This window comes from Bufo bufo, chromosome 3 (genome assembly GCF_905171765.1).
Source record: "Bufo bufo chromosome 3, aBufBuf1.1, whole genome shotgun sequence".
NCBI lineage: Eukaryota > Metazoa > Chordata > Amphibia > Anura > Bufonidae > Bufo > Bufo bufo.
The window spans coordinates 54,259,374-54,285,976 of NC_053391.1; the positions used below are offsets into that span (position 1 = coordinate 54,259,374).

General features: G+C 44.0%; 1 protein-coding gene across 1 annotated transcript in view; it reads right to left on the reverse strand.

Moving 5' to 3' along the window:
* The window catches only part of JAM2 (junctional adhesion molecule 2), a 113,011-nt gene that overhangs the window by 27,145 nt on the left and 59,263 nt on the right, over positions 1-26,603 (reverse strand). Inside the window, exons 2-4 of the mRNA XM_040423212.1 lie at positions 14,332-14,397; positions 8,312-8,428; positions 5,267-5,416 (exon numbers count right to left, since the gene is read on the reverse strand). Of these exons, the coding sequence (XP_040279146.1) occupies positions 5,267-5,416; positions 8,312-8,428; positions 14,332-14,397 (333 nt within the window). The remainder of the gene's footprint in view (positions 1-5,266; positions 5,417-8,311; positions 8,429-14,331; positions 14,398-26,603) is intronic.

Sequence of the window (26,603 nt, forward strand, 5' to 3'; positions counted from 1 at the left end):
CATAGTTGAGTAACGTATAAGTACACATAGTTGAGTAACGTACACTACACTATAGATCCTGAGTTAGCCTGTATCGTACTTCAGAGCTGCATTCACAGTTCAGCCAGCAAGTGTGTCCAAAGACTAAGCTCTGTGCGTACACTGACACGAGCTCAGTGCAGACACTGATTCAGCAAGGGATGCCTCACATTCCTGGTATTACACCATATATATCAGTTCAGTAATTCAAGAGAATCACATACATTTATGGTGTGGTTGAAATAACCATATCACATCTGAAACCTTTCTTTCTTAGAGGCAACCTTCCACGTTGAACATGGTGTCTGATCTATGCTGAGCTGAGCAGATTGAGAGGCTGAATATTTTCCGACAAAACTAGCAAATTTTTTCCTTTTAAATCTATGCGTAGGAGTCCAGTGGGCGGTCCTATCCATGATTGACAGCCATCTTTGTATACACAGTCATACAGGCTGTAAGACAGTGGTCCCCAACCTTTTTTGCACCAAGGACCGGTTTCATGCAAGACAATTTTCCCAGGGAGGGGGCTGACTGATTCATGCGCATAACAAAACACAAGGTGCATATTAAAATATATAACACTATATAACGACTATATAAACTGACTATGGTCTCTGCTGCACTGTACCGTATTTTTCGCCCTATAAGATGCACCTAGTTTTAGAGGAGAACAATAAGAAAAAAATATTTTTCATTACACCTCAGGTCAGACCAGCAATCAGACCCCCAATGTTAATCAGACCTCAGATCAACCCCCAAACCTTTAGCCATCTATCAGCCCCCAATGTCAGCCATAAACCTCCCCAATGTCAGCCATAAACCCCCCAATGTCAGCCATAAACCCCCCAATGTCAGCCATAAACCCCCCAATTAGCCCCTCATGTCAGCCATAAGCCCCCCATTAGCCCCTCATGTCAGCCATAAGCCCTCCATTAGCCCCTCATGTCAGCCATAAGCCCCCCATTAGCGCCTCATGTCAGCCATAAGCCCCCCATTAGCCCCTCATGCCAGCCATAAGCCCCCCATTAGCCCCTCATGTCAGCCATAAGCCCCCCATGTCAGCCATAAGCCCCCCATTAGCCCCTCATGTCAGCCATAAGCCCCCATTAGCCCCTCATGTCAGCCATAAGCCCCCATTAGCCCCTCATGTCAGCCATTAGCCCCTCATGTCAGCCATAAGCCCCCCATTAGCCCCTCATGTCAGCCATAAGCCACTCATGTCAGCCCCATGTCCCCCAGGTCAGCCATCAGCCCTCATTGCAAATAAAATAAAAAAAACACTTACCTCTCCTGCTCCTAGTCACCATCGCGATCCTCTTCATTCTGCTGTCGGCTGTGTATAGCGGCGCACAGCGTCAGGTCAAAGAGACCTCGCGCAGTGCGCAGCCCTGCACAGCCGATAGCCGAGCCGAGGACCGGGAAGTGGTGAGTACAGATCCTTCACCGCTTCCTGGTCCTTCTGTACTAATGAAGCGCTTCCATAGTACAGCGTTAAAGACTGCCCTGATCGCCGCGGCCCGGCTAACAATCCTCCAGGGCCCGGTCCTGGGCCGCGGCCCGGCGGTTGGGGACCGCTGCTGTAAGACACTTATTAGGACCGCCCACTGGACTCCTAAGCATGGATGAATCGCGGATTTATATGAATGAATTATGAAAAATTAAGTTATACCGAATCTTTTCCCACCCAACTATACATCAATCTGCTCAGCTCCTTCTGCTCTATAACACGCCTCCGGCATATAGGACTACAAGCACTACTGCAGCTCTCGGCATGCTCTGAAAGCCAGATATTACAGGATGGGAGTCGTATTTTCACCACAGCTGGAGAGACACACAGATTGCAAACAACTGTCGGAAACCATTTCCAGGAATGATTATATTTGCTTGTCCAGAATGTTAGAAGGGAGATTAAAAAAAATAAAAAATAAAAAAATAAAGATTTTCCTGGATAAGAAACAAAAGGGAAAGTTGCCAACCTGAGGAATAAAACCAGATTACATCTCACATACTTTAAGACAAGGAAAAGCTTTAAAACATTTCAGGCCTTTTAAAGCTGGAGCAGCACAGTTGTACGGTGTCAAATACAGAAAACATACAAGAGACACTATGGGTTTAATGGCGGGTCCTTTCCTGGAAAATCTCTGCCGAGTTTACAACCTGCTGTATCCAAATAATACACAGATGTAGCAGAGATGAGTTAAAAAACAAAGCGATAGTCCGAAACGCGTTACCTGGACACAAATAATATCGCTGCAACTACTCCTGTTTGTAGACACCATGTGGGAAAGGTGGACACTTTTAATAACTCCACATTTTCTAAAGTTAAGCAGATAAGGTGCTTCTACTCCCCCCCCCCCCCCCCCCCTCTAACTAACCCTATGGATCCAGGGGTGGGCTAACTATTAAGTAAAGCAGGTGCTGCCTTAGGTCCTAGAGCATTACACACTTAAAGGGATTGGTCACTATTAGAAAAACGGCATTTTACCTGCCCATCTTTAGTATTATAGTTCAGTCCTACTCACGTCAATAGAGCTGCAATACACAAAACAACCTATCAACAGGTGTGGAGCTGTTTCTGGAAGAAAGCAGCCACGTTTTTCAAATTCTGGACAACCCTTTTAACCATATATCTTTAAGAAGGCAAGCGCTTGGTTTCATTTTTTTCTGAATCTGCTGCTTCCTAAGAGTGACCATTGTAAAAAATAAAATAAAAAAAGCAATACTCACCTCTTTGAACCAGGCAAAGCGGCACTTTTTTTGTTACAAGCCGCCAACATTTGACAGCTGCAGCCACTTAGTGGTCTCAGTGATCACATGCTGCTCAGCGGTCAGATATGGCATTAGCAGGTCACAGTTCCAAAGCATGTAACACATAGTAATCTGTCCCCAATAGCAATTTATAAACAGTAGCAATGATGAGGGTTGGAGTACTCCTTCTCCCACTCTTTCTAAAGTCTCTAAAGAACTATAGGCATCAATAAGGTTCTTGTTAAATGTGTCTGCAATTTCTGGGACTGAGGGATGCAGATATAAGATATAGCTGGCCAAACCATTTTAAAGTGTGAAAGGGTGTGCTAGCAGTGTTCTCTCTCACAGCAGCAAAGTCTCTCTACCATAAACGTGCAGAATACCTTGCTGACTGACCCCAGTGCACAGCCATGTAGATTCTGGACCTTCTGACTTCCTTCTCTCTAAAGCACTTTGGTGATCAGGCAAAGGCTACGGGGCAACACTGGTCACGCGACATCTGACGCGGCCAGGATCAATGAGCAGTGGTGATCTAATAGAAATGAATGGGATCGCCGCAGCAGTTGCAAGAAATCCAGCCGTGTTTGGTTTCTTGCGACTGCCGCGGCAATCCCATTCATTTCTAGGGGATCACCACTACTTAGCGATCCTGGCCGCGACAGCCGTCGACCTGTAGCCCTTGCCTAAAGGTGCTTTCTTGGCTGTAGAGGTCTTCGAGATGAAGGTTCTCGGAGCTCAGGGTCAGCTTACACATGTAGGTCCTCACGGTTTCTCAGGCAAAACTAGACCCTCAAACTAATCGGGGGGTGGTCATTCTCTTCTGTAATTTATGATGGCATGGGCCACTAGAGGGCATAGTGCGGCACGACTAGAAACAGTAATAACGTCCCGGCCCCTCTTCATGAAACCAGCCTTGGTAGGAGTGTGGTGGGTTACTATGGCTCTGCCCTTCTCCTCTTAGGAATGCTGAGCAAAGAACGCAGAGGTGACTGCGGTCACAACACGCAGCAGCTGGAGCTCTATAGACTGGCAGCACAGACCTGTACCATGAGGCTGGGCGCAAACCCCAACATCATTATCAGATCTATACTGCTGTTGCAAGAGGAATAAAATGTTTTTTTGTTGTTGTTTTTTTGTTGTTGTTATCAGTGCTGTCATTTCACTGGGGTCCAGGGCACTTAGGATTGGGTCTTAATTTCTCTTAGGAGAAGACAGACCACAGACTCCAATGTGTACCATCTTCACCACTCCTGAATGGATCCGAGAGAAACCTTTGCTATTCCAGCACTCAGTGTCTTCAACCATCTGGACCCCAAACAATAACATGTTAAGAATTGCAGGAAATGATACTTACACCCCAGGGCATTTCAGTGTGGTCTCCAGAAATCACACATGTTACTTGCGCTCACAGAAATCCATTCATTCAATACCATCCCTGGAATCTTTCCCCAGGGATTTCTTTAATATCATGGTCTGTCTAGGATTACGAAAAAAAAAGGGTGTCCATGGGCTCTGTCTAGTATCACAGTTCACAGAAAGGGGGGGGGGGGGGGATGAACAAAACCCTCTGGATACCACTTAAAGTCTTTATTCCTAGAGGACCCCTACAGGGTCTTCTAATAAAATGTTTTTGTCAGTAGATGAAATATGCAGTTAGTGGCGGAGATGCTCAGATTCCAGGACCTCGACTGACGAGAGAGTAAAAGGTTCCAATTTTATGTTCTCCATTGGTGGTGGCTGCACAAGATATACATACAGCCATACAATAAGGCAAAGAGTATGGAGGAATGACCAGTGCTGGAGCTAGGATGTCAGGTGGTCATATACATTAGATGAATGTCAATTAATGGTCGACTGACCAAGGTGATAAAAAGAGATGGTAATGGTGTTGGTGGGGTCTTCCTAGAATAGAAGCCACTGGAGTAAAGTTACAATCCTCCCATTGCAGTTTGAAAAAGGCTCAGGCTTGAGCCGAAACTAGTCACTGATGATGCTATTATGCCTTGAATAAACGTCTCTTCATATCATCACGAAAAGGAGTGCCGATCCTTCTTCGCTATATACTAGTGGGGTGCCTTCCCTGGACACGTGCACCACGTGCAAACCGCAGTGCCGACCCATCTTCTTAAGGAACAGGATCTTGGCACAGTCTGTCATGGCAGCCAAGCAGGAAAAAGGCTTGTCAAATTATTGACATATTTATGATGAACACTAATTATGGCCCCTTGCTTTTTGTAGACTCTCCAATATGCTGTCTCAGATGGTTCTCCTGTTTGGGTATGTCCCAAGGAACCCATACTTTCTATCTGGTTGCTTGGGTTGTACTTGCACAACAACCACCAACGTTACATGCAATTGTCAGGCAATCTGTCTCTCCAGCAACCAGTTGCCAGAAAGAAGAGAATGGGGATAGAGATTTGGCTGACTGAAACCACTCTCTTCTTACTGCTGTATTTTTGTATAAATCCAGGTCACAAAATACAGTACAGATTGCACTCACCTAAAACATCTAAATTAATGATGATTTCTTGGAAGTTCTTCCTGTCTTGAGGTGCGCTGACTTCACAGCGATATTGTCCTGAATCTCCTCTGCTGAGGTTCTTGAACCAGACACTGGGGCCTATCATCTCTGCTCGCTTCTGTAAATCAGCTGTTGGCAAAGAATAAATGCAAAGAATGTGTAAGAGCGAGTACAACACAAGTCAGCAGGTCTCAATTTTTTAAAACTTTTTTAAATTCCCAACTTTGAAGCTGTTTCTACTAGGACATCCAGGGTGATTCTTCTAGGCAAATCAGCAACGCCGATGGTGATCAGGTGATATATACTATGGCACTAGAAAGAAAAATTCTTCTTTAGCAGCCCAGAGGAACTCATACTACCACCAACTGCTCTCTGTTAAAAAAAAAAACTTGGTTTCTGTCTAACTTCCTATTTAGAAGTCAGGTAAATGTATAGTAGGACTGTATTTAGCTTGCTGATGCCCTGATTTAGGTACAAGTCCTCCATAAACCTTTGTTATAAAGCCGTAGTTTTGTAAGAAAATGTGACTTCTGCTCTGAAACATATGCAGTGGAACACTATTGCAATGATTTATTTGTGCTATACCCCTGTCTGCATCGGTAGTCAAAAAATACCCTCCCTTCTCTGTGCCCAGAGTATCATCTCCTAACAGATCTAACTGTGGTGGTCACAATCAATAATTTACAAAGGAGCCAGGTCAAAAAACTTGGAAGACATTCTCTGCCCACGAAGATAAAGGGCAGGGATGCTCCTCTCATGAAGATAAAGGGCAGGGATGGACCACCCATGCAAAGAACAGGCAAATGAGGATCCATCCATGAAGATAGAAGCAGATATTGAAGATGGCTCTCAGTCCTGGGCTTAGTTGAGGAGTCATTCTTAATCTAGGGGATGGAATACAGTTAAGAAATGGTGATAATGTGCACAGAGTAAAGGGTTATGTTGTACTGTAACATGGTGTCAATCAACAGATTTGACCTTGGGCAGATTTAACTAAGGGTGTTATCCTGGCAGTCCCCTGGTGTTTATCCTTTAACCCTTATAAAGAGATCTGGACTTCTTTGCTGTGGAGCCACCAGGCTGCTACCTCCTGGAGTAGTCTTTGTGTGGTTAACAGCTGAACCATAGGGGTCAAAGATACTGGTGCAGAGTCCTAAGAGGTCAGGTAGGATCTTAGGGACATGCCAAGGTCAGGGCAGACAGAGTATGTGCAATACATTAACAGTCCAGGGTCAGGGCAGGCAGCGAAGGGTCAGAATCTATTAAATGAGCAGAAGTTGTTAAACAAGCACACCTTTGCAGGAACTAGCAAGCTAGACAATCTATTTCTCAGGCACCTTCCCACAGGGAAAAGTGCCCGTACCCCAGGGCTGCCAGCTGTTGGCTGGTAAAGGGTGCACGCTGGTCCTTTTAAGAGCCAAAGGAAATGTGCACTCATGCCCTACAAGCACAGGCGGAGAGACCAAGCCGGCAAACAAGCCGCAGCCTTCGTGGAGACAGAGCAGACCCAGTGGTTGGACATGCCAGAAAGAAGGCAGTGGGAGGTCGGTCCGGACCGCCAGGTAGGTGAGCGGGGCAGGGACAGCTCTCGGAAGCTGTAAACACAGGGGTGTTTTTTACTGGAAGATTTAAAGAGGTATTCGAATCTATACATTTATGGCATATCCTGTGGATATACCATAAATGTCTGACAGTTGCAAGTCCAACCTCTGGGACCTTCTGCTCTCTCCAGAGCTTCCAAAAATGATCAAGTAAGTGCAGTCAGTTATTTTCAGAAGCCTCATACAAGTGAATAGAGAGATCTGTGCAAGCATGGCTACTTCTCCATTCATGGTGGCTCAAGACGAGGCATTCATTCTTGAGATAGGAGCAGGTCCTAGATGTGGTACCCACACTTATCGGACATATTGGGATATGCCATAAATATCCAGATGGGACAGCCCCTTTTAAGCTTTAAATTTGAAAAGTCTGCCACAACGTCCACATCATGAGCTGCCAGATTTCCATATCAAGAAAGTCAAGATGCCAGTCATTTACATGATCCAATGGTTGACCTTCCCCTGTGCTCCCTGCTGCAGTGGAGCTTTCTAACACCCACTGCTGCAGCCTGACCACTACTAATACTTAACAAGAGTGGGAAAGATTTACCAAGACTGCTGTTTCTAATGCCAATCATGATCTTGAAGTTGAACACAGTGATGCTAGATGCACCAAAATTATTATGCCTCTTAATAATTCGGGTGCAACTTGGCCGGTCTGTGTGCCAGAATCTGTAAACTATGCCAGCTGAGGGCTGACGTAGGTTGCAGGTACTACTTGTGCCAGAAAACTGGAATAAGTAATGGTAAATGTTTTGGACCACTTAGGCTTTGGCCTTCCTGGCCATGCCTTGCCCACTTTTTTTTAATTTTTTATTGCTACCATGGTGGAGAAGGACAAAAAGTAACACATTTTTCTGCTCATTTTTGGCGCAACAATTCTGCTGCAGGGTAATCATAAATCTTACCTAGAGAATTTGTACAAAATAATTACAATCCAGCCCCCCTAATATATACGAGCCGTTGCTACCTTCACATTGCAGAACCTAGGAACCTTATAGCTGAGGCAAAGGCGAATATATTGGTTTGCTGCATCTGGATTTGGCGTTTCTGGATTACTTCCCACCTGGACCCACATTTGTGCAACCATACTGCTTGAATTCCGCCTGCCCTAACCTTGCATTCAATGACCTCTCTATTGCCCCAAGACTGTATCTCACACCTGTATACTACCTGCACGTCATGGGCAGTCACTGTTGGTGCTACTATGGTGAAGCAATTTGCACAATTAAATCCATACTCTGTGTGTGCGGATTCTGAAGGTGAAGATGTGAAATCCCTTTGATGCCGCCCTTAGATGAAGTCCTAAAACAGACTCTATACCAACTATTGCTATGAGCCAGAATTTTAAGAAATTTGGTATGTGCGCTAGAATTCGGACTCAATTTGATTTGTAAAAAGTTTGTAGGAGATGTCACAGCTTTACCTGCCAGTGAGTTATTAAAAAAGACAAAGGAGACGTCGCCATTAAGAGCCACCTTCTTCCATTCCAACCGGATGACTTGATCTTTTTCTAACCTGTAGTTGCAGGTGAGGATTGCCGCTGCAAGGAATCATAGGAATAGTCATTAGAAAAGACAATGAATCATTTCATCAGCTGACCCAATATATACAAGAAGACAAGATCAGAGTAACATTCCCCGTCATTAGAACACGAGGGCCCCAATCACACGTGTAATTAAAGGGATTCTGAATCCTGTAGAACTGAAACAGTTTCTTCAGGGCTTTACCCAAGTTCTCTGGTTCAGCTAACCTGTGGAAGGAAGAAACGTTCAGCAGAGCTTACCCTTCCATCACACAGTCAACGCCGCAATCTTGGCTGTGAACAGATGACCTCCCTTTCTGACTGCAGGCTCTTCTGCTGAGGTCCTAACCAAATGTGCGGGTGCATGTAACACAGGAGCACATCCGATTGGGACCTCAGTGGATGGACCCGAAGGAAGTTAGAAAAGACCAAAGTCGAGACTACAACTACTATAGAGATTCTCTTCCTTACACAGGTTAGCTAAACCACAGAATTTAGGTAACACCCCAAAGAAACCATTTCAATGGCAGCAATGTCAACATAAAGAGACCATGAATTTTCAGAGTGGAGATGATCAATCTACCCCGAAATTTATACTAACCTAGAACTCACCGTTCAGGAGACCCAATCAGGCAGCCCACTAACATGCTCAGGTCCAGACTGGGAAATAACCTTCCTTCCTTACTGACCAAAAAAGTATAGGTTCGTGAGTAGGTGGGCGCCTTCTTGGCTCGTCCATATGGGACAACCCTTTTAAAATTACCAAATGTCCTTTAATCCTTTTAACCCTAGGACCCTGCGATTTTCCATTTTTGCGTTTTCGTTTTTCACTCCCCGCCTTCCCATAGTATTTTTTTATTTTTCCGTTTAAATTTATTGAATTTTTTTATTATTGGGGAGCTTCCGCTTCCGGACTGCTTTGATGCCATGGTCACATTGGACAACGGCATCTGAACAGGAAAAAAAAATATAAAAATCAGCCATAAGGCCGCGGGTCTCCTCTGTTTTAAACAGTAGAAACTCGGCGGCTATGGCGCCCACTGCACGTGCGAGCAGGCGCCATATTTAAACACTGGTCTTCCGCCGTACATGTTCAGTGGAGGTCTTGAAGGGATTAAATGATGCTCTGTGTGATTTTGATCATTCGGTTGTGATGTTTTAACAAGCAAAATAAAATGTTGTTCAGAAGACAATCTCATATACAATTCCCATGGCAATGTATTGTTGTTTAGGGGTCTGGCTATAGGGGGCTCATTGTTACCAGTCCCACCCTGTTGCCGAAGCGGCTTAAAGGAAATGTGTCACCAAAAATTGTATCTGCCAGTTAAAACCAAATAGTAACACACATTCTTTTTTTCTTATTTCTTATAAATTTTCTGATTGTAGATTTTTTTTATTTTTTATTTCCTGAACATAATTATGGGGGCAGCCATCTTGCCTGTGCTGTTCTTAACAGCATTTAAACAGCATTAAAAAAAATTGCTTTACTGCAGCCCCATGGGCCATAGACACACTGGTCAGGAGGGGACCTCAGTGTCTTCTATGGTAGCGTTTTCTAGGCATGATCTGTGACCTGTGCAAGGAAAGAATAGATAAGCTCCGACAATCACCTATTGTGAATGGTGGATCCGGTCTTATCTATACACAGAGGTGATATCATTACAGGCAGGATTAGAATGAGTTAACTGCAATAAAGTGATCTGTACAGACCAAGATGTGATGCCAATTATTAGACATAGTGGTCAGTGCCAAAACTGCAGGATTTTTGGTTTTATTTTAAATATAAAAAAATTGGAAAAAAATAACATCATCAAGAATTATTTAACAAATATGTTAAACATACAAAAGCGATTTAAATAGCAGGTCATTTTCTGATGACACATTCCCTTTAAACGCCCATCTGACATACAAAAAGGTACAGGAATTATAAATGGCACATGCTAGGTGTGGGGCCCGGTTACAGATTTTGCATTGCTAAAAATGACCCCTCTGTTTAATTCTCAAATATTCAAATCTGATAATAAAACAACAGCATTAAACAAGCTCCAGACCTCGTCCTATAATGATGCGACCAGGTCCCTGGAGTGTAGAGCGGTTTATCCAGGGTTATCCGGCAGAACTGTGTAATGTGTCTGCGAAAGGCGGCCTGTCCTTGCCGTTATATCCCTGCTGACATAGAGGAATTGTACTGCAAGGAGACAACCAAAATAGGCTGAAGGTTTCCTCAAGTGTATGTATGAATTAATAACTCCAGAACAGTGACTGTGCATCCTGCGGCTGTCAGTGCACAGGTAAGCAGGCCTTGGCTATCCGGATTTTTAAAGGGCCAGCACGCAAGGATGCAAGGTCTATCCTGCCAGCATACAGTAAGTGCAAAGCTTACAGTCACAGCTAGGCCCCGATGCCTGAGGGGACCAGATGTCCCTTACCACATACAAAAATAGCAATATTATAAAAGGGGCAGTGCACAGGTGTGGTAATAATTTCAAAGTTGCACAGGAGCCTCAAGCATAGATGCCTCCCAACATTTAAATCTCCATTAGGCAGGGGCGGATTGAGAACTTAAAAGTGGCCCTGAAAAAAAAAAAAATTAAAAGTGGCCCCATGTTGTTGGTGGGTCCAAACTGACAGAAGACGGGACAAAACAAGTAGGCAGGGACAACAGAAGAAGGCAGGGCCTGCAATACTGTAGTGCAGCACAGAATACAGCCCCAACCACAGTATTCAACTGTATCACCATCATGAGGACAGCAATACAGTTGAGTTCAGGAGGGCACCTGTGGCCACTGATTATCAGATCATTATGTACCTGGCCTGCAACCATCAAGAGGGCTTGAGTGGCTCCCTGGGCATCGGCCCACCGGGAAATTTCCCTGTAGGGTCTATGGCCAATCTGCCTCTGCCATTAAGGTAGAGCTACAGCGCTCACCATCAACATGGAAGCGGTGAGCAGGTATAATTACAGTTCCGCCGTCCCATTCACTTCAATCCCTATTCAGTTGAATAAGAAGGAACTGTCCCATTGAAGTGAATGGGACAGCGGAACTGCAATTACACCTGCTCACCACTACGATATCGACGGCCAGCAGGTAAACAATGAAGCACCGCGTTCTCTTCAAACAGCAGTCCACCCCCCGCCGATCTGATACGGATTGCATCCTATCCTAAGGATAAGCCATCAAATGTGACCACGGCATCTGAGTGGTCTGGAAGTAGGAGCCACGTGCTCCTGAACCTGTAACAGCGTTCCCCAGCTGAGATTGGGGAACCGGTTACCTCATAGTAATAGCCGTAAGCCTCAAGCAGGCTTCGGTAGCTATTACTAGAATATACCAATACAGGCCAGCAGGTGGCAGCACTGTATTGTTATATTGTAAATGTAGTGTTCTATGATGGCTATACAGTCATCACAGAACACAATGGGCAATTACTGATTGCCAGTTATAGTCATCAAGGGTGACTAAAAAAAAAGTTTAAAAAAATAAAGTTCAAATCACCCCCCTTTCTTCAAAATCAAAATACATAACCAATAAATAAATAAAAATACACATCATGGGCATCGCCACATGTGAAATTTTTTTTAATCAAAAGTGATCAAAGTCACACACAATTCAAAATTTTATTACTGAAAACTTCAGATCACCCTGCAAAAAACGAGCCCTCCCTCAGCTCTGTACACAACTACAAAAAAGTTATAGGGGTTAGAATATGGCGATGAAAAAAAAAAAAATGTTTTCAAGGTTTTTATTTCATTTTTTTGCAGTATTAAAACACAAGAAAAACTATACAAGTGTGGTATCGTTGTAACTGTACTGACCTGGAGAATGAGGATAACATGTCAATTTAACCACATAGAGAATGCTGTAAGAACCCCCCCTCCCCCCCCCAATAAAACTGTCAGAATTGCATTTATTTCCAATGCCACCCCATTTGGAATTTTTTTTTTTACAGCTCTCCACTGCATCATATGCAATATTAAATAGTGCCAATAGAAAGTACAACTTGTTCTGCAAAAAATAAGCCCCATAAGGCTAAACAGAAAAAAAGAAAAAAAAGGCTCTGGGAAGACGGGTAGTGGGAAAACAAAAGCGCAAAAATGGAAAATTGCAAGGTCCTCTAAGGGCTAAGGGTACATGCACACAGCAGTGTAGTTTATGCAGATTTTCTGCACTGTATCTGCCCCAGAATCTACAGGAGTCACACGTGTATTTTGACTTGGATTTTCTCAATTTTTCGCCTTTTGCGTTGCACTGAAAATCCGCACAAACAATTGACATGCTGGAGATTTCAAAATCAGCACCGCTTGGAAAATGTCTGCACTGTGCAGATGAAGTTTTGGAAATCTCATATCCTTAGCACGGCATTACCAAAAATCTGAGCAGAAAATCCACACACATATTGGCGGAAAGCTAGACAACAACCAATATGGCCGATATTAAAAGGGCAGGGGCAGCAATTCAAGAACTTCTGTTGATTGGTGATTTTTGTTATTTTACTGCAGGAAACTCTTTGGCACTCTGACACAGAAGGGATAGTCTATGTCCACACGGTGCTAGGAAGCACTTAGGAAAGAGGACGGATATTGATTTCCTAGTGGCTGAATTATGTCTCGTAATAAATTATCCTGAATATGGTGTCAGTAGATGTCAATGCTGATTTTCGCTCATACATAGTGCAGATAAGCCTTATATAACGCACATACACAACTTGAGGCTCCAATGCCGCTCAGTGCTATGCTCCTTCTGCCTATTTGGTCTCTCCTGAGTGAGGCAGGGGTTAACAGTATAGGGAATCGGACCTCCACTTGTAAAAAATGTTTCCTAAGCAAGAGGGGCTGTCACAATATGCAATATGCCTGAACCAAATCATCATCAATACTGGAGAGACACACTGCGCACTGTGTCTCAGTGTCATACTCCAGAGCTGCATTTATAATTCTGCTGGTTGCTAATGACAACATGTTTGACAAACCCCTGTTTATCTGCATTCTTGTTATGTACGGAAACATTTACATGTTCAGATTACTTTGAATGGAGTGACCCAGAGGCGGACTGGGATCTTAAAGCGGCCCTGGAAAAACAACTAAAAGTGGTCCCAATGTTGTAGGTGGGTCCAAATTGATTTAAGTTGGGGCAACACAAGTTGTCAGGGTCAGTAATACCACAGTGCAGCACAACATACCATCCCACTGAACTAAATACCCCAGTGCAGCACAGAATACCCTCCCAGAAGCTGTCCCTCTGTGGTGGCCATCAATAGCTGCCATATTCTGTTCTCCTCCAGTTGTCTCTAATATGGATATGGAGCAGTGAGCTCTGGAGGTGAGGTGGCCACAACACCAGGCCAGCCCTACCTTCAGCATGTTGCCTGGACTTCCTTTAATAATGACCCCCTATAGTTCCCCCAGTAGTATGTACCCAGTCAGCGGCAGTGAAGAGGGCTTAGGAGGCCCTATGGGCATCGGCCCACTGGTAAAAAATTACCTGTAGACTATGGCCAATCCGCCCCTGGAGTGACAACACAGATGCTTGACCACTGCTCTATTTAAACTCCTCTTTGCAGCAGACTTGTATTTTAGAGATGTTTTGGGTTTCAGTGGTGGGGCTTCCACATCACACATTTATTACCCAATACCTATCCTTAAATATTTTAGTAGGAAAAAAAAATAATTTCTGAAGCCTGCAGAATTGTGAATGCAGCTCTGGAGTACAATTCAAGTGAATGGGAGGTGAGATGCAGTATCCCAGCATGGCCACAACACTTTGAACGGAGCTTCCGAATCCATTCAAAGTAGGTGGGGGTGCTCGGTGTCTGACGCCCACATATTGGCTTTCGGTCATCATTACCGAAAGACCAGAAAACCACTGAAAACAATGCAAGCATTAATCAATATAACCATAGTTATGACAGGATGATGTTACCTTCAAATTCAAGCTGTCGCACGTTATAGTTCTCGGACTCCACTATCACAGCGGACGCATCCCAAACTGTAAAATATAAGATGATAACTGGTGAGTTATTCAGTACATAGTAAGAACGCATTCTTTAAGTGCAAAAGCCTTCAGCCAGTAAATGCTGCCTACGTCCGTCCAGTCATGGTGGGTTCGCACCATGGGGTTTGCCAAATTAGCTGAAAATGGATATGCTACAGGAAAGGGACAAAATTAAAAAAGATTTGCACTCTGGACCATTTATATGTGGAATACTTTTTCTATTAAAGCAACCATAACCAAGAGGCAACTGTTTTAGTTACAAAAATTCAAGGCATCGAGAACTCTGTGTGCTAGGTCCCATAATATGGGCATGTAAGCTCCAATAGCAGAATCTCTTGTCAGAACATGACTCCAGTAAAGCTGTCAACACACGGTGCTATTTTGGTTGGTCAAATGCACAAATAGACAAGTTCCTTTCCCCCACAATAATAAACACGTCAGCTGCCTAAACTGGGAACAGCCCCACAACATGTCCTTTCCTTCATACTTGACATTGTAAGGCCGCATTTGTCCGTATCGCAGCCGCAACACCGGATCTTCCAAGGTTCAGACGAACTGAAGTCAGATCACTGGTAAAATGCAGCTGCACGATGGTCATCTGAATACAGCCCAAAAATAAAGGTCAACCAGAAGAGTGTTCAATGGTTCCTCTTTTCAACCTCTCTACAGAGATCTACGTACCTAGTCCAGCAACATGCCTGGGCCTTTATACTAGAAAGGTATCATTTTAGTGTCATCTGGTGGCATGATGGAATATCTGTATGGCACCTGAAGACAGTGACTGGACAATGAGTTTTGAAGAAGGTCGTATATCAACTAGCTTTAACACATTAAATTTATGAATACGATGTTTAAATGTTTATCATATAGACTAAATAGATTTATAAGTTTTACCATACACTCACGAGACCCACCATAAATTGGGCAAAAACCACTATATCCACCAAATTCACAATGCCACACATACAGAGATCTATCAAACTTTCATATCTGCTCAATGTTCATGAGACCCATCATATGTTCATGAGATCGAACAAACTTTAATAAAATCCACCGAATGTTCATGAGATCCACCAGACTCCCATAGGATCCACAGAATGTTCATGAAACTTATCTTGCCACCATCCTTTAAGGAGATCCACCAAACTTTCAAATGTTCATTAGATCCACCATACTCAGGATCATGCCCAAGACTATCATCATAATCTTGCTTCGCCTGTTCATGAAATCACCATACTTAGTGGAGCCAACGCACAATTATGAGATTTATCATGAGCTCTTGCTACCATCATGTGTTCATAAGATCCATCTTGGTCATGACACTCACCAGACATTAGAATATTCACCGAATGTGAATGAGATCCATCATAAACTCATGATATCCATACACACAGCTTCACACACCACTGTCAATTAAGCTGTAAATACACAGTCACGTCAATTATACATTTACTGAATAATTTTATTTTCTTAAAGCTCTGGCTCATTTTTTTACGAACGTTGCGTAATATGGTGCTGCTCATCAGTGTCAGCTGATGTTCTGCCAATCCCACCTCTTTTATCTGGACACCCCGGGTGGTCTCACGTGATTTTTATAGGTAAATATATTGTGACTATTACCATTGCTAGATAAACTCTAGTATAATAACTGAGCTTTGAATTTTGCAAGAGATACAGTAGAGTTGGGCCAAGGAGAATGGTGTGGATGTATAGATATTCCTATGGAAAAGATGGAAGTAAAGAAGCCTTTCCTCCCCTCCTCCCGCAGCCTCTGCCCCTGGTATCTGCAGAACTGAATAAATTGGAACAGACAGTATACTAGACACGTGCATTTCTTGAGCTTGTGTGACATCGATGTTTCCTGTTGCCTATTTTGATGCAGTCGTTTTGCCCAATGAACCATTTTTTTCAATACATTGCAGCTTATCAGTTCAACTTGAATAAGTGCCGCCACAAACATAAAAAAGAGGAGTCCATAGGTTAGGATAGTAAATGATGCTTTAGTTGGAAATGTATATAAAGAAAGAATTGTATAATAATATGGGCTTCAACTGAACATAAAGGGGTTGTCTGGGAGTAAGTACTTTTTTACCTAATGCTCGCAGCCTAAGGGCTCATGCACACAAATTTATTTTTTGTCTGTGTCCATACCATTTATTTAGAATTTTTTGTGGCCCATATGCGGAACTATTTATTTCTATGGGGCCTCTAAAAAAACTGAAATGACTCCTTGTGCATGCCATATGTCCACAAGTCCGTTCCATAAACAAATAGTACATGTCCTATACTTGTTCATTTTGCAGACAAGGACAGCCAATGTTACAATGGATCCGCAAAAAATATGGATGTAACATGGATGTCACCCTTTTTTTTTTTTGTGAAACCTTGTTTGGAGGACAGCAAAATACATACGGTTGTGTGCATGAGCCCTAACTTAGTAAAGGTCATAGGCCACACCTATTAACTTCTGACCTACTTAAAAACTGATTGGTAACGGTATTGAGAGTGGAAATACCAACAACATCAAACACTAGTCTGATTGTTGGCGGTTGAACCTGCATCAATCAGCTAAATGAAGGGGCCACAAAGTTCCACCTCTCCTTTATGGTTTAAAAAGACACATCAGCTCTGTATACTGCAACTGACTGCAGCTTAGTCGCATTCAAGTTTTCAGCTGACTGGCAGGGGGTGCTAGGGGTAGAATAACTCAACAAATCAAGTATTGATGGTCTATCTTTCAAGGCTATGGACAGCTCTGGGGGGAGGGGTTCTTTTTATTACTGCATTGTATTCATTTTGAGCTAAAAATCACTTTTTCAATCGGTCTTTATTAAAAATGTTGAGCCCCTTTCTCTGTACAGTCTTTAGATTCTCTAGTATCAGATGGTGTATTTTTACTTTGCTCCATCAGGCAGCTCAGCTGACAGCTTCTTATCTTTGACCTCATGCACGTCTGCCCTCCATTCATTTCTATGGGAGTGTTGAAAATACCCCAGCGCGGTCTCAAATTTCTCCTTAAGCCCCATAGAAGAGAATGAAGCTGTGCCCATGCTTTAGCGGTGCGCTTCCCATTCATTTCAATAGGACTTCCAAAAATAGCCAAGCGCACTGCTTGGCTATTTTTGGCATTCCCATAGAAATTAATGGAGGGCCCTCCGCCACTTTGCGGGCTTCATTCTAAAGATAAGTGTGGGTCCCTATCAGACATTGGGGGAATATCCTGAGCTACCGGCAATGCAGAGAGATCCAGCAGGCTGCTCCCTGCTGGAACAGCTTGCTGCATACTAAGGGCTAGTGTGAAACTGGCCTTAGGAAGTCTATGACATCTGCTGCAGTTCAGATTAAGCAGAGAAGACTGGTTTTGCTGTGTGCATCATGATTGTACATGGCTATGCAAAGATGTAGGAACAGATGGTAGTTCCTTCTTGTCACTACCTGTAAATAACATTGGCACAGATAGGACTGCCTCCCTGTCTGTGTAAATTTTGTAGGAACAGATAGTACTGCCTCTCTGTCTTTACCTGTAAATGATGTAGGAACAGATAGTCATGCTGTAGTGCCCCAGAGGGTCACTGCAAAAAGGTTAAATTAATGCTACTGATTTAAATGTTGTGATTTGATGTTAAAGCACTTTTGTGCACTATGTATACCGAACAACAATTTACAAGCAATATATAATTAACAATGGCAGATTTGGTTAGGTTACCAGGCTGATGTCCTAAGTCATCCCTGGTTAGTAAGTCTTAGTTGAGCGGAGCTACAGCTAAGACCTTTGTGTGCAAGCTACTGCAAAGTAGGCCCAGAGAAGCCTCCTCCAGGAGACATGGCTCCTTAAACTAAAAGCTACCAGAGAGTTGCTTAACTGAGAGGATACCCCTGAGGAAAGAGAACAGACAACCATGGAAGGTCCAGAACCACTAAGGCCATGCGTTATAGCAAAGGTGACGCTGATTTATGGTTTAGGACTTTGCTGCTTGTGGAAAGGGTTAATCGCCTCTGGCACCCTCCACACTTTGAGAAGGACTGGCCATTTGTACCCAAGATCTGCACCCCTCAGCCTGGGAATTGCAGAAAGATTTGCTCACCTGTGGTTATCTTGGAAAGCTTACAAAGTGTATTTGGAGAAAGACTCAGAATACTGCCACCATCATTGTCACTGCCCATACACAGCCACTGGAAAAAGTAACCCTTGTGATATACCTATGGACTGCTAGTGCTGCTATGTGTACTGCAACTCTCATCATTTTTCAGTAAAGAGACTGTTATCGGTTTCAACCAAACGGGCCTGGTCATTAATTCCCTCAACCTGTTGCCAGCCGTGCATCTGTACCGCTGCCTTGCACTCTACCAGCCACCTAACATCAAGGGAACCCCATCAGACAGGAGACCCAAAACGTTAGGGATTGCCCCCAAGGAAAGAAAGGGTGCATCCTCCATTTACTGTGCACAGCCTGGGAAGTTCCGGAGGGAAGACTGCCACCGTGTACTGCGAGTACTACAGCACCTCAGGGTCACAAATACCACTACTACCATCCTCTCTGCCCTGCGCCCCCCTCCTTGTTGCTGCATAGACAATGGCAGTAATGCCTCCTTGTCTCTAGGTAAAACATGTAGGAACATATGGAGTGCCTTGAAAAAGTATGCACACCTCTTGAACTTTTTCAAAATTTTTTCATGTCACACCCACAAACTTTAATGCATTTTATTGGGATAAAATAAGAAAAGTTCAAGGGGTAGGATTACTTTTTTAAGGCAAAGCACATGTGTGGCAATTCTGCAGGCCTCTCTTGTTCATTCCCACTATACTAAGAAATAATAGTAGTCATTCCCAATAGAGGACAAAAGATAAACATGAAAGACTAACAGGAACAGGGGAGGGCACATCAACATATAACTCATTTGACAGAATTATGGGGTAAACTGAGGTTTTTCTTGACTCATTTTCATGTTCCGTAATTCACATGTGAGAACATCCATCTGCCATCCATGCTCTAATAGAGCAATTTGTGTTAGCCGAGTAGCCGGTTACATGGCCCCAGGTCACAGCAAATATCTTACTCAATGACCCTAGACTACGAGGGGACACTGCTGGCTAGTGCTCGGACTGTTATTTCACTCCCGGAACAATCAGATGAGAATCCGCCAGATCTTTAATTAGAACGTTCATGCAATTATCGTATAGGCATTAGGCCGGAATGCAGGACGGTGTGAGGAGTCTGCATTTTGGCTCTGAATCTCCGTGGTAAAATTTGCAGAGATGTAGATAATTGATTCAAGAGGGACACCAAAGAAAAATGTTCATGCTTCATAAGCTACCAAGCAAGCATGTGATCAAATTAAATAGACCCATCTTTCAGAAAATCCACCGTGACACTAACCACGCATCAACACTTCGTGAACCTTTTTCAAAACAAAATTTATTCCATTTGTAGTTTAGCTGTCAGATATATAAATGATAAAACACAAACATGGACATTGGACAATATGTAAATTAAAATGGTGCAAAAGGTAAAGTTTTTCTCATTTACTAAATTGGATTTGATTGGTTCTTCTATAGCAGGGATCAGCAACCTTTGGCACTCCAGCTGTTGTGAAACTACAATTCCCAGCATGCTTCATTCATTTCTATGAGAGTTCTTAGAAGAGCAGAACAAGTATGCATACTGGGAGTTGTAGTTTCACAACAGCTGGAGTGCCGGAGGTTGCCTACCCCTGTTCTATAGCATGACATATACACTTCGTAGTGGACTATAGTACGGTTTACTAATGAATGGACATGTAGCAGGATGGCAATCTTTTCTAAACTAAACTACTGGCCAGGTTTAGGGTGTACTTACATTTGCTGGTTTTGTGGCAATGTTTAATCTTGTACAAATTGTGGCAAAACTATGCTGTAACATGGCAAGCAGTTGCCGACTGCTAACAGTGTGGTGTCTGGGTTCCAAATCAAATGCTATTTTGCTTAGATCTGTTGGGGTGAGACAGCTCTCCATGACTGGGATTGATCCTGTGGAGTCTGCAAGTGGTTCTAGACCACTTTCAATGTAAAACCATGATGCTCCTACTAGGAAAAAGACCCAAGTCTATATTGTGACAGGCTACAGCGGCCTTGTTTAGGCTGGTTAACCACCTCAGCCCCCAGTGCTTAAACACCCTGAAAGACCAGGCCACTTTTTACACTTCTGACCTACACTACTTTCACCGTTTATTGCTCGGTCATGCAACTTACCACCCAAATGAATTTTACCTCCTTTTCTTCTCACTAATAGAGCTTTCATTTGGTGGTATTTCATTGCTGCTGACATTTTTACTTTTTTTGTTATTATTCGAAATTTAACGATTTTTTTGCAAAAAAATGACATTTTTCACTTTCAGTTGTAAAATTTTGCAAAAAAAAACGAGATCCATATATAAATTTTGCTCTAAATTTATTGTTCTACATGTCTTTGATAAAAAAAAAAAAATGTTTGGGTAAAAAAAAAAAATGGTTTGGGTAAAAGTTATAGCGTTTACAAACTATGGTACAAAAATGTGAATTTGCGCTTTTTGAAGCAGCTCTGACTTTCAGAGCTGTGTATTTATACTGCCCTGGCATTCTAGGGGCCCAAATGTGTGGTAAGGAGTTTGAAATCAAATTCTGTAAAAAATGACCGGTGAAATCCGAAAGGTGCTCTTTGGAATATGGGCCCCTTTGCCCACCTAGGCTGCAAAAAAGTGTCACACATCTGGTATCTCCGTATTCAGTAGAAGTTGGGGAATGTGTTTTGGGGTGTCATTTTACATATACCCATGCTGGGTGAGAGAAATATCTTGGCAAAAGACAACTTTTCCCATTTTTTTATACAAAGTTGGCATTTGACCAAGATATTTATCTCACCCAGCATGGGTATATGTAAAAAGACACCCCAAAACACATTCCCCAACTTCTACTGAATACGGAGATACCAGATGTGTGACACTTTTTTGCAGCCAAGGTGGGCAAAGGGGTCCATATTCCAAAGAGCACCTTTCGGATTTCACCGTTCATTTTTTTACAGAATTTGATTTCAAACTCCTTACCACACATTTGGGCCCCTAGAATGCCAGGGCAGTATAAATACCCCACAAGTGACCCCATTTTGGAAAGAAGACACCCCAAGGTATTCCGTGAGGGGCATGGCGAGTTCCTAGAATTTTTTATTTTTTGTCACAAGTTAGTGGAAAATGATGATTTTTTTTTTTTTTTTTTTTTCATACAAAGTCTCATATTCCACTAACTTGTGACAAAAAATAAAAACTTCCATCAACTCACTATGCCCATCAGCGAATACCTTGGGGTCTCTTCTTTCCAAAATGGGGTCACTTGTGGGGTAGTTATACTGCCCTAGCATTTTCCAGGGGCCCAAATGTGTGTTAAGTAGGTAAATGACCTGTGAAATCCGAAAGGTGCTCTTTGGAATATGGGCCCCTTTGCCCACCTAGGCTGCAAAAAAGTGTCACACATCTGGTATCTCCGTATTCAGGAAAAGTTGGGGAATGTGTTTTGGGGTGTCATTTTACATATACCCATGCTGGGTGAGAGAAATATCTTGGCAAAAGACAACTTTTCCCATTTTTTTATACAAAGTTGGCATTTGACCAAGATATTTATCTCGCCCAGCATGGGTATATGTAAAATGACACCCCAAAACACATTCCCCAACTTCTCCTGAATACGGAGATACCAGATGTGTGACACTTTTTTGCAGCCTAGGTGGGCAAAGGGGCCCAAATTCCTTTTAGGAGGGCATTTTTAGACATTTGGATACCAGACTTCTTCTCACGCTTTGGGGCCCCTAAAATGCCAGGGCAGTATAAATACCCCACAAGTGACCCCATTTTGGAAAGAAGACACCCCAAGGTATTCAATGAGGGGCATGGCGAGTTCATAGAAAAAAAAAAAATTTGGCACAAGTTAGCGGAAATTGATTATTTTTTTTTTTCTCACAAAGTCTCCCTTTCCGCTAACTTGGGACAAAAATTTCAATCTTTCATGGACTCAATAAGCCCCTCAGCAAATACCTTGGGGTGTCTTCTTTCCAAATTGGGGTCATTTGTGGGGTGTTTGTACTGCCCTGGCATTTGAGGGTCTCCGCAATCATTACATGTATGCCCAGCATTAGGAGTTTCTGCTATTCTCCTTATATTGAGCATACGGGTAATGAGATTTTTTTTTTCCGTTCAGCCTCTGGGCTGAAAGAAAAAAAATGAACGGCACAGATTTTTTCATTCGCATCGATCAATGTGGATGAAAAAATCTCTGCCAAAAAAAGAAAAAGGAGGGGAAAGGCGTCTGCCAGGACATAGGAGCTCCGCCCAACATCCATACCCACTTAGCTCGTATGCCCTGGCAAACCAGATTTCTCCATTCACATCAATCGATGTGGATGAATAAATCATTGCCGGGATTTTTTTTTTTATATATACAAAGTGTTTGCCAAAGTATATGAACACCGCCACCTCCTCAGCTCATATGCCTCGGCAAACGTATCTTTTACTGCAGAGGAGAAATCTCGTCTTGCAGCGCCGCATACACCGACTTGCGTGTAATCTGACAGCAGCGCAATGCTTCTGTCAGAATGCACATCAGTGCTGCAGCTAGTCGATCGGTTGGTCCACCTGGAAGGTAAAAAAAACAAAACAAAAAAGAAAAAACCAGGCCGCAACGCAATAAATTTATTAACTTCAGAACAGAACATATTAACTTTTTTTTAACTTTTTTACTTACCGGTAATTTTTTTTTTGTTTAGTTTTTTTTACCTTTATAGAACAAACCTCTCCTTCCCCATGGGACAATGTGCAAAGCGCAAATCGCCCAAAGATGTGGCGAAGTACGTTATGCACTTTATCCCAGGTGAAAGGAGAGGTTTGCAGCAGCTGTGAGTAAAAGGGCTCTAATAGCCCTGTGTGCCTGTCCTGTGAGATGCAATCCCTATGCTAGGTGTACCTGTGTGTGGTACTTCCGGAAACACTCTCCTAAGCATAGGGCAGGGTGGTCAGGGCAGTCAGGACAGAAATAGCAGGTGTCACACCTTATTCCACTCCTGCTACAGACACGACATTTTTTTCGGGGTGGCGGTTGGGTTGAGGTACCAGCAACGACACTGGGGAAATGTCGCTCGTGTAGACGGCTAACTACACTGGTGGATGGGGCCACGGAACCTTCTGGATACAGGAGGTTCTCGATGATCTCTTCCTGGAATTTGAGGAAGGATCGTATTCTCCCAGCCTTACTGTAGAGAACAAAACTATTATACAGCGCCAATTGAATTAAATATACAGACACCTTCTTATACCAGCGTCTGGTTCTGCGGGAAACTAAATAGGGAGCCAACATCTGGTCATTGAAGTCCACCCCTCCCATGAGCGCATTATAGTCATGGACTGAGAGGGGCTTTTCAATGACACGGGTTGCCCTTTCAATTTGGATTGTCGTGTCTGCGTGAATGGAGGAGAGCATGTAAACGTCACGCTTGTCTCTCCATTTCACCGCGAGCAGTTCTTCGTTACACAAGGCAGCCCTCTCCCCCCTTGCAAGACGGGTGGTTACAAGCCGTTGGGGGAAGCCCATGCGACTAGTTCGCGCGGTGCCACAGGCGCAAATCCGTTCTAGAAACAAATGCCTAAAGAGGGCCACACTTGTGTAAAAATTGTCCACATAAAGATGGTACCCCTTGCCGAATAAGGGTGACACCAAGTCCCAGACTGTCTTCCCACTGCTCCCCAGGTAGTCAGGGCAACCGACCGGCTCCAGGGTCTGATCTTTTCCCTCATAGATCCGAAATTTGTGGGTATAGCCTGTGGCCCTTTCACAGAGCTTATACAATTTGACCCCATACCGGGCACGCTTGCTTGGGATGTATTGTTTGAAGCCAAGGCGCCCGGTAAAATGTATTAGGGACTCGTCTACGCAGATGTTTTGCTCAGGGGTATACAAATCTGCAAATTTCTGGTTGAAATGGTCTATGAGGGGCCGAATTTTGTGGAGCCGGTTAAAAGCTGGGTGGCCTCTGGGACGGGAGGTGGTGTTGTCGCTAAAGTGCAGAAAACGCAGGATGGTCTCAAATCGTGTCCTGGACATAGCAGCAGAGAACATGGGCATGTGATGAATTGGGTTCGTGGACCAATATGAACGCAATTCATGCTTTTTTGTCAGGCCCATGTTGAGGAGAAGGCCCAGAAAAATTTTAAGTTCGGAAACTTGGACTGGTTTCCACCGGAAAGGCTGGGCATAATAGCTTCCCGGGTTTGCGGTTATAAATTGTGTGGCATACCGGTTTGTCTCTGCCACGACTAAGTCCAAGAGCTCCGCAGTCAAGAACAGCTCAAAAAATCCCAGGGCCGAACCGATTTGAGCCGTCTCAACCCGAACTCCAGACTGGGCGGTGAAAGGGGGAACTACAGGTGCGGCTGAAGTTGGTGACTGCCAATCAGGGTTTGCCAGCACCTCAGGGATTCTAGGGGCTCTACGGGCCTGTCTGCGCGGTGGCTGCGACGGGGTAACTAGTGCACGTGCCACCGTACCAGCTTCAACTGCCCTTCTGGTGCTCGCTACTTCACCAGGTTGTACGGCAGTGCTGGTACTAGGTCCAGGAAGGGCTGCGCTGCTGGTGTATGCCTCACCACGTGATCCGGCAGCGACAGCCCCACTCTGCTGCTCTTGAAGCGGATCCTGCGTAACCTGTGGTCTAGCGACACGGGGCCTGGTACGCCTGGTGCTATCAGGGACCTCCACCTCCTCGTCCGAACTTTGGGTCAGAGAGCCACTGCTTTCCACAGGTTCATATTCTGACCCGCTAGATTCGTCAGATGAGGGTTCCCACTCCTCATCCGACTGGGTCAGAATCCTGTAGGCCTCTTCAGAAGAATACCCCGTTTGACATTTTGGACTACTAAATTTAGGGGTATTCCCTGAGACTACCCAAGAAAAAAAGCAAACCTGTCTTACAAAGGGGAGGCTAGCGAAGTACCGGAGGCCGCTGCGGTTGATAAAAAATATCAAAACTGATTTTTTTATCGCCGCAGTGCGTGTAAAGTGAATGTGCAGTGATCAAAAAATAATAATTTTTTGTCACTGCGGTGGGGCGGGCGTGGGTGAACGCACGTGTGGGCGACCGATCAGGCCTGATCAGGCAAACACTGCGTTTTGGGTGGAGGGCGAGCTAAGGTGACACTAATACAATTATAGATCTGACAGTGATCAGTTTTGATCACTTACAGATACTATAAAAGTACAAATGCTGATTAGCGATACGCTAATCAGCGAATAAAAGTGACTGCGGTGCGGTGGGGTGGGCGCTAACTGACGCTAACTACCTAACCAAGGGGCCTAAACTATCCCTAAAACAGCCAATACCAGTGGAAAAAAAAAAGTGACAATTTACACTGATCACTTTTTGTCTTTCACTAGTGATTGACAGGGGCGATCAAAGGGGTGATCAAAGGGTTAATTGGGGTGCAGGGGGGTGATCTGGGGCTAAGGTGTAGCGTTTGGTGTACTCACAGTTCAGTCTGCTCCTCTGCTGGATCCAACCGACGAAAAGGACCAGCAGAGGAGCAGAGAAGCCATATAACAGATCATATTTACTAATATGATCTGTTATATGGCTTGTGATTCGATTTTTTAAAAATCAGCAACCTGCCAGCGACGATCATTGGCTGGCAGGTTGCTGATGCAATTGTCCTCGAACTTTTGCCGGCCCGCGATGCGCATGCGCGGGCCGGCTGTGACCGAAATCTCGCGTCTCGCGAGAGGACGCGCCGGCGCGTCCACTCGGAATGAAACAACCACCTCCAGGACGCGTCTGTGCGTACAGCGGTCCGGAGGTGGTTAACGTGAGCTGCTTAAGGCGCTTGGGCCCTCTAAACCTTGTGCCCACCAGATAACTAACTATGCTATGCGGTTTCTAGCTTCCGTTTGAGTTGTGGATTGCTGGTGTGTGGATCTCAGCTGAGTTCCTGGTGCTGCCATAGCCACTTGAAGTGTTTTCTTTCCCTTTTGTATATTGTTTGGGTTATTTTGTGTTGCATTTCCCTGTCATTTGTATTAAGGCCTGAGGGAGATTCCTGTTCGTCCTTCCTTTTGGAGGAACAGGTTGTCTCAGTCCTGACATTAGTACCAGGGTCCTATAGGGGGAGTTAGGACACTAGGTATTCCGGTGTATGAACTACCTCTGGGGTCT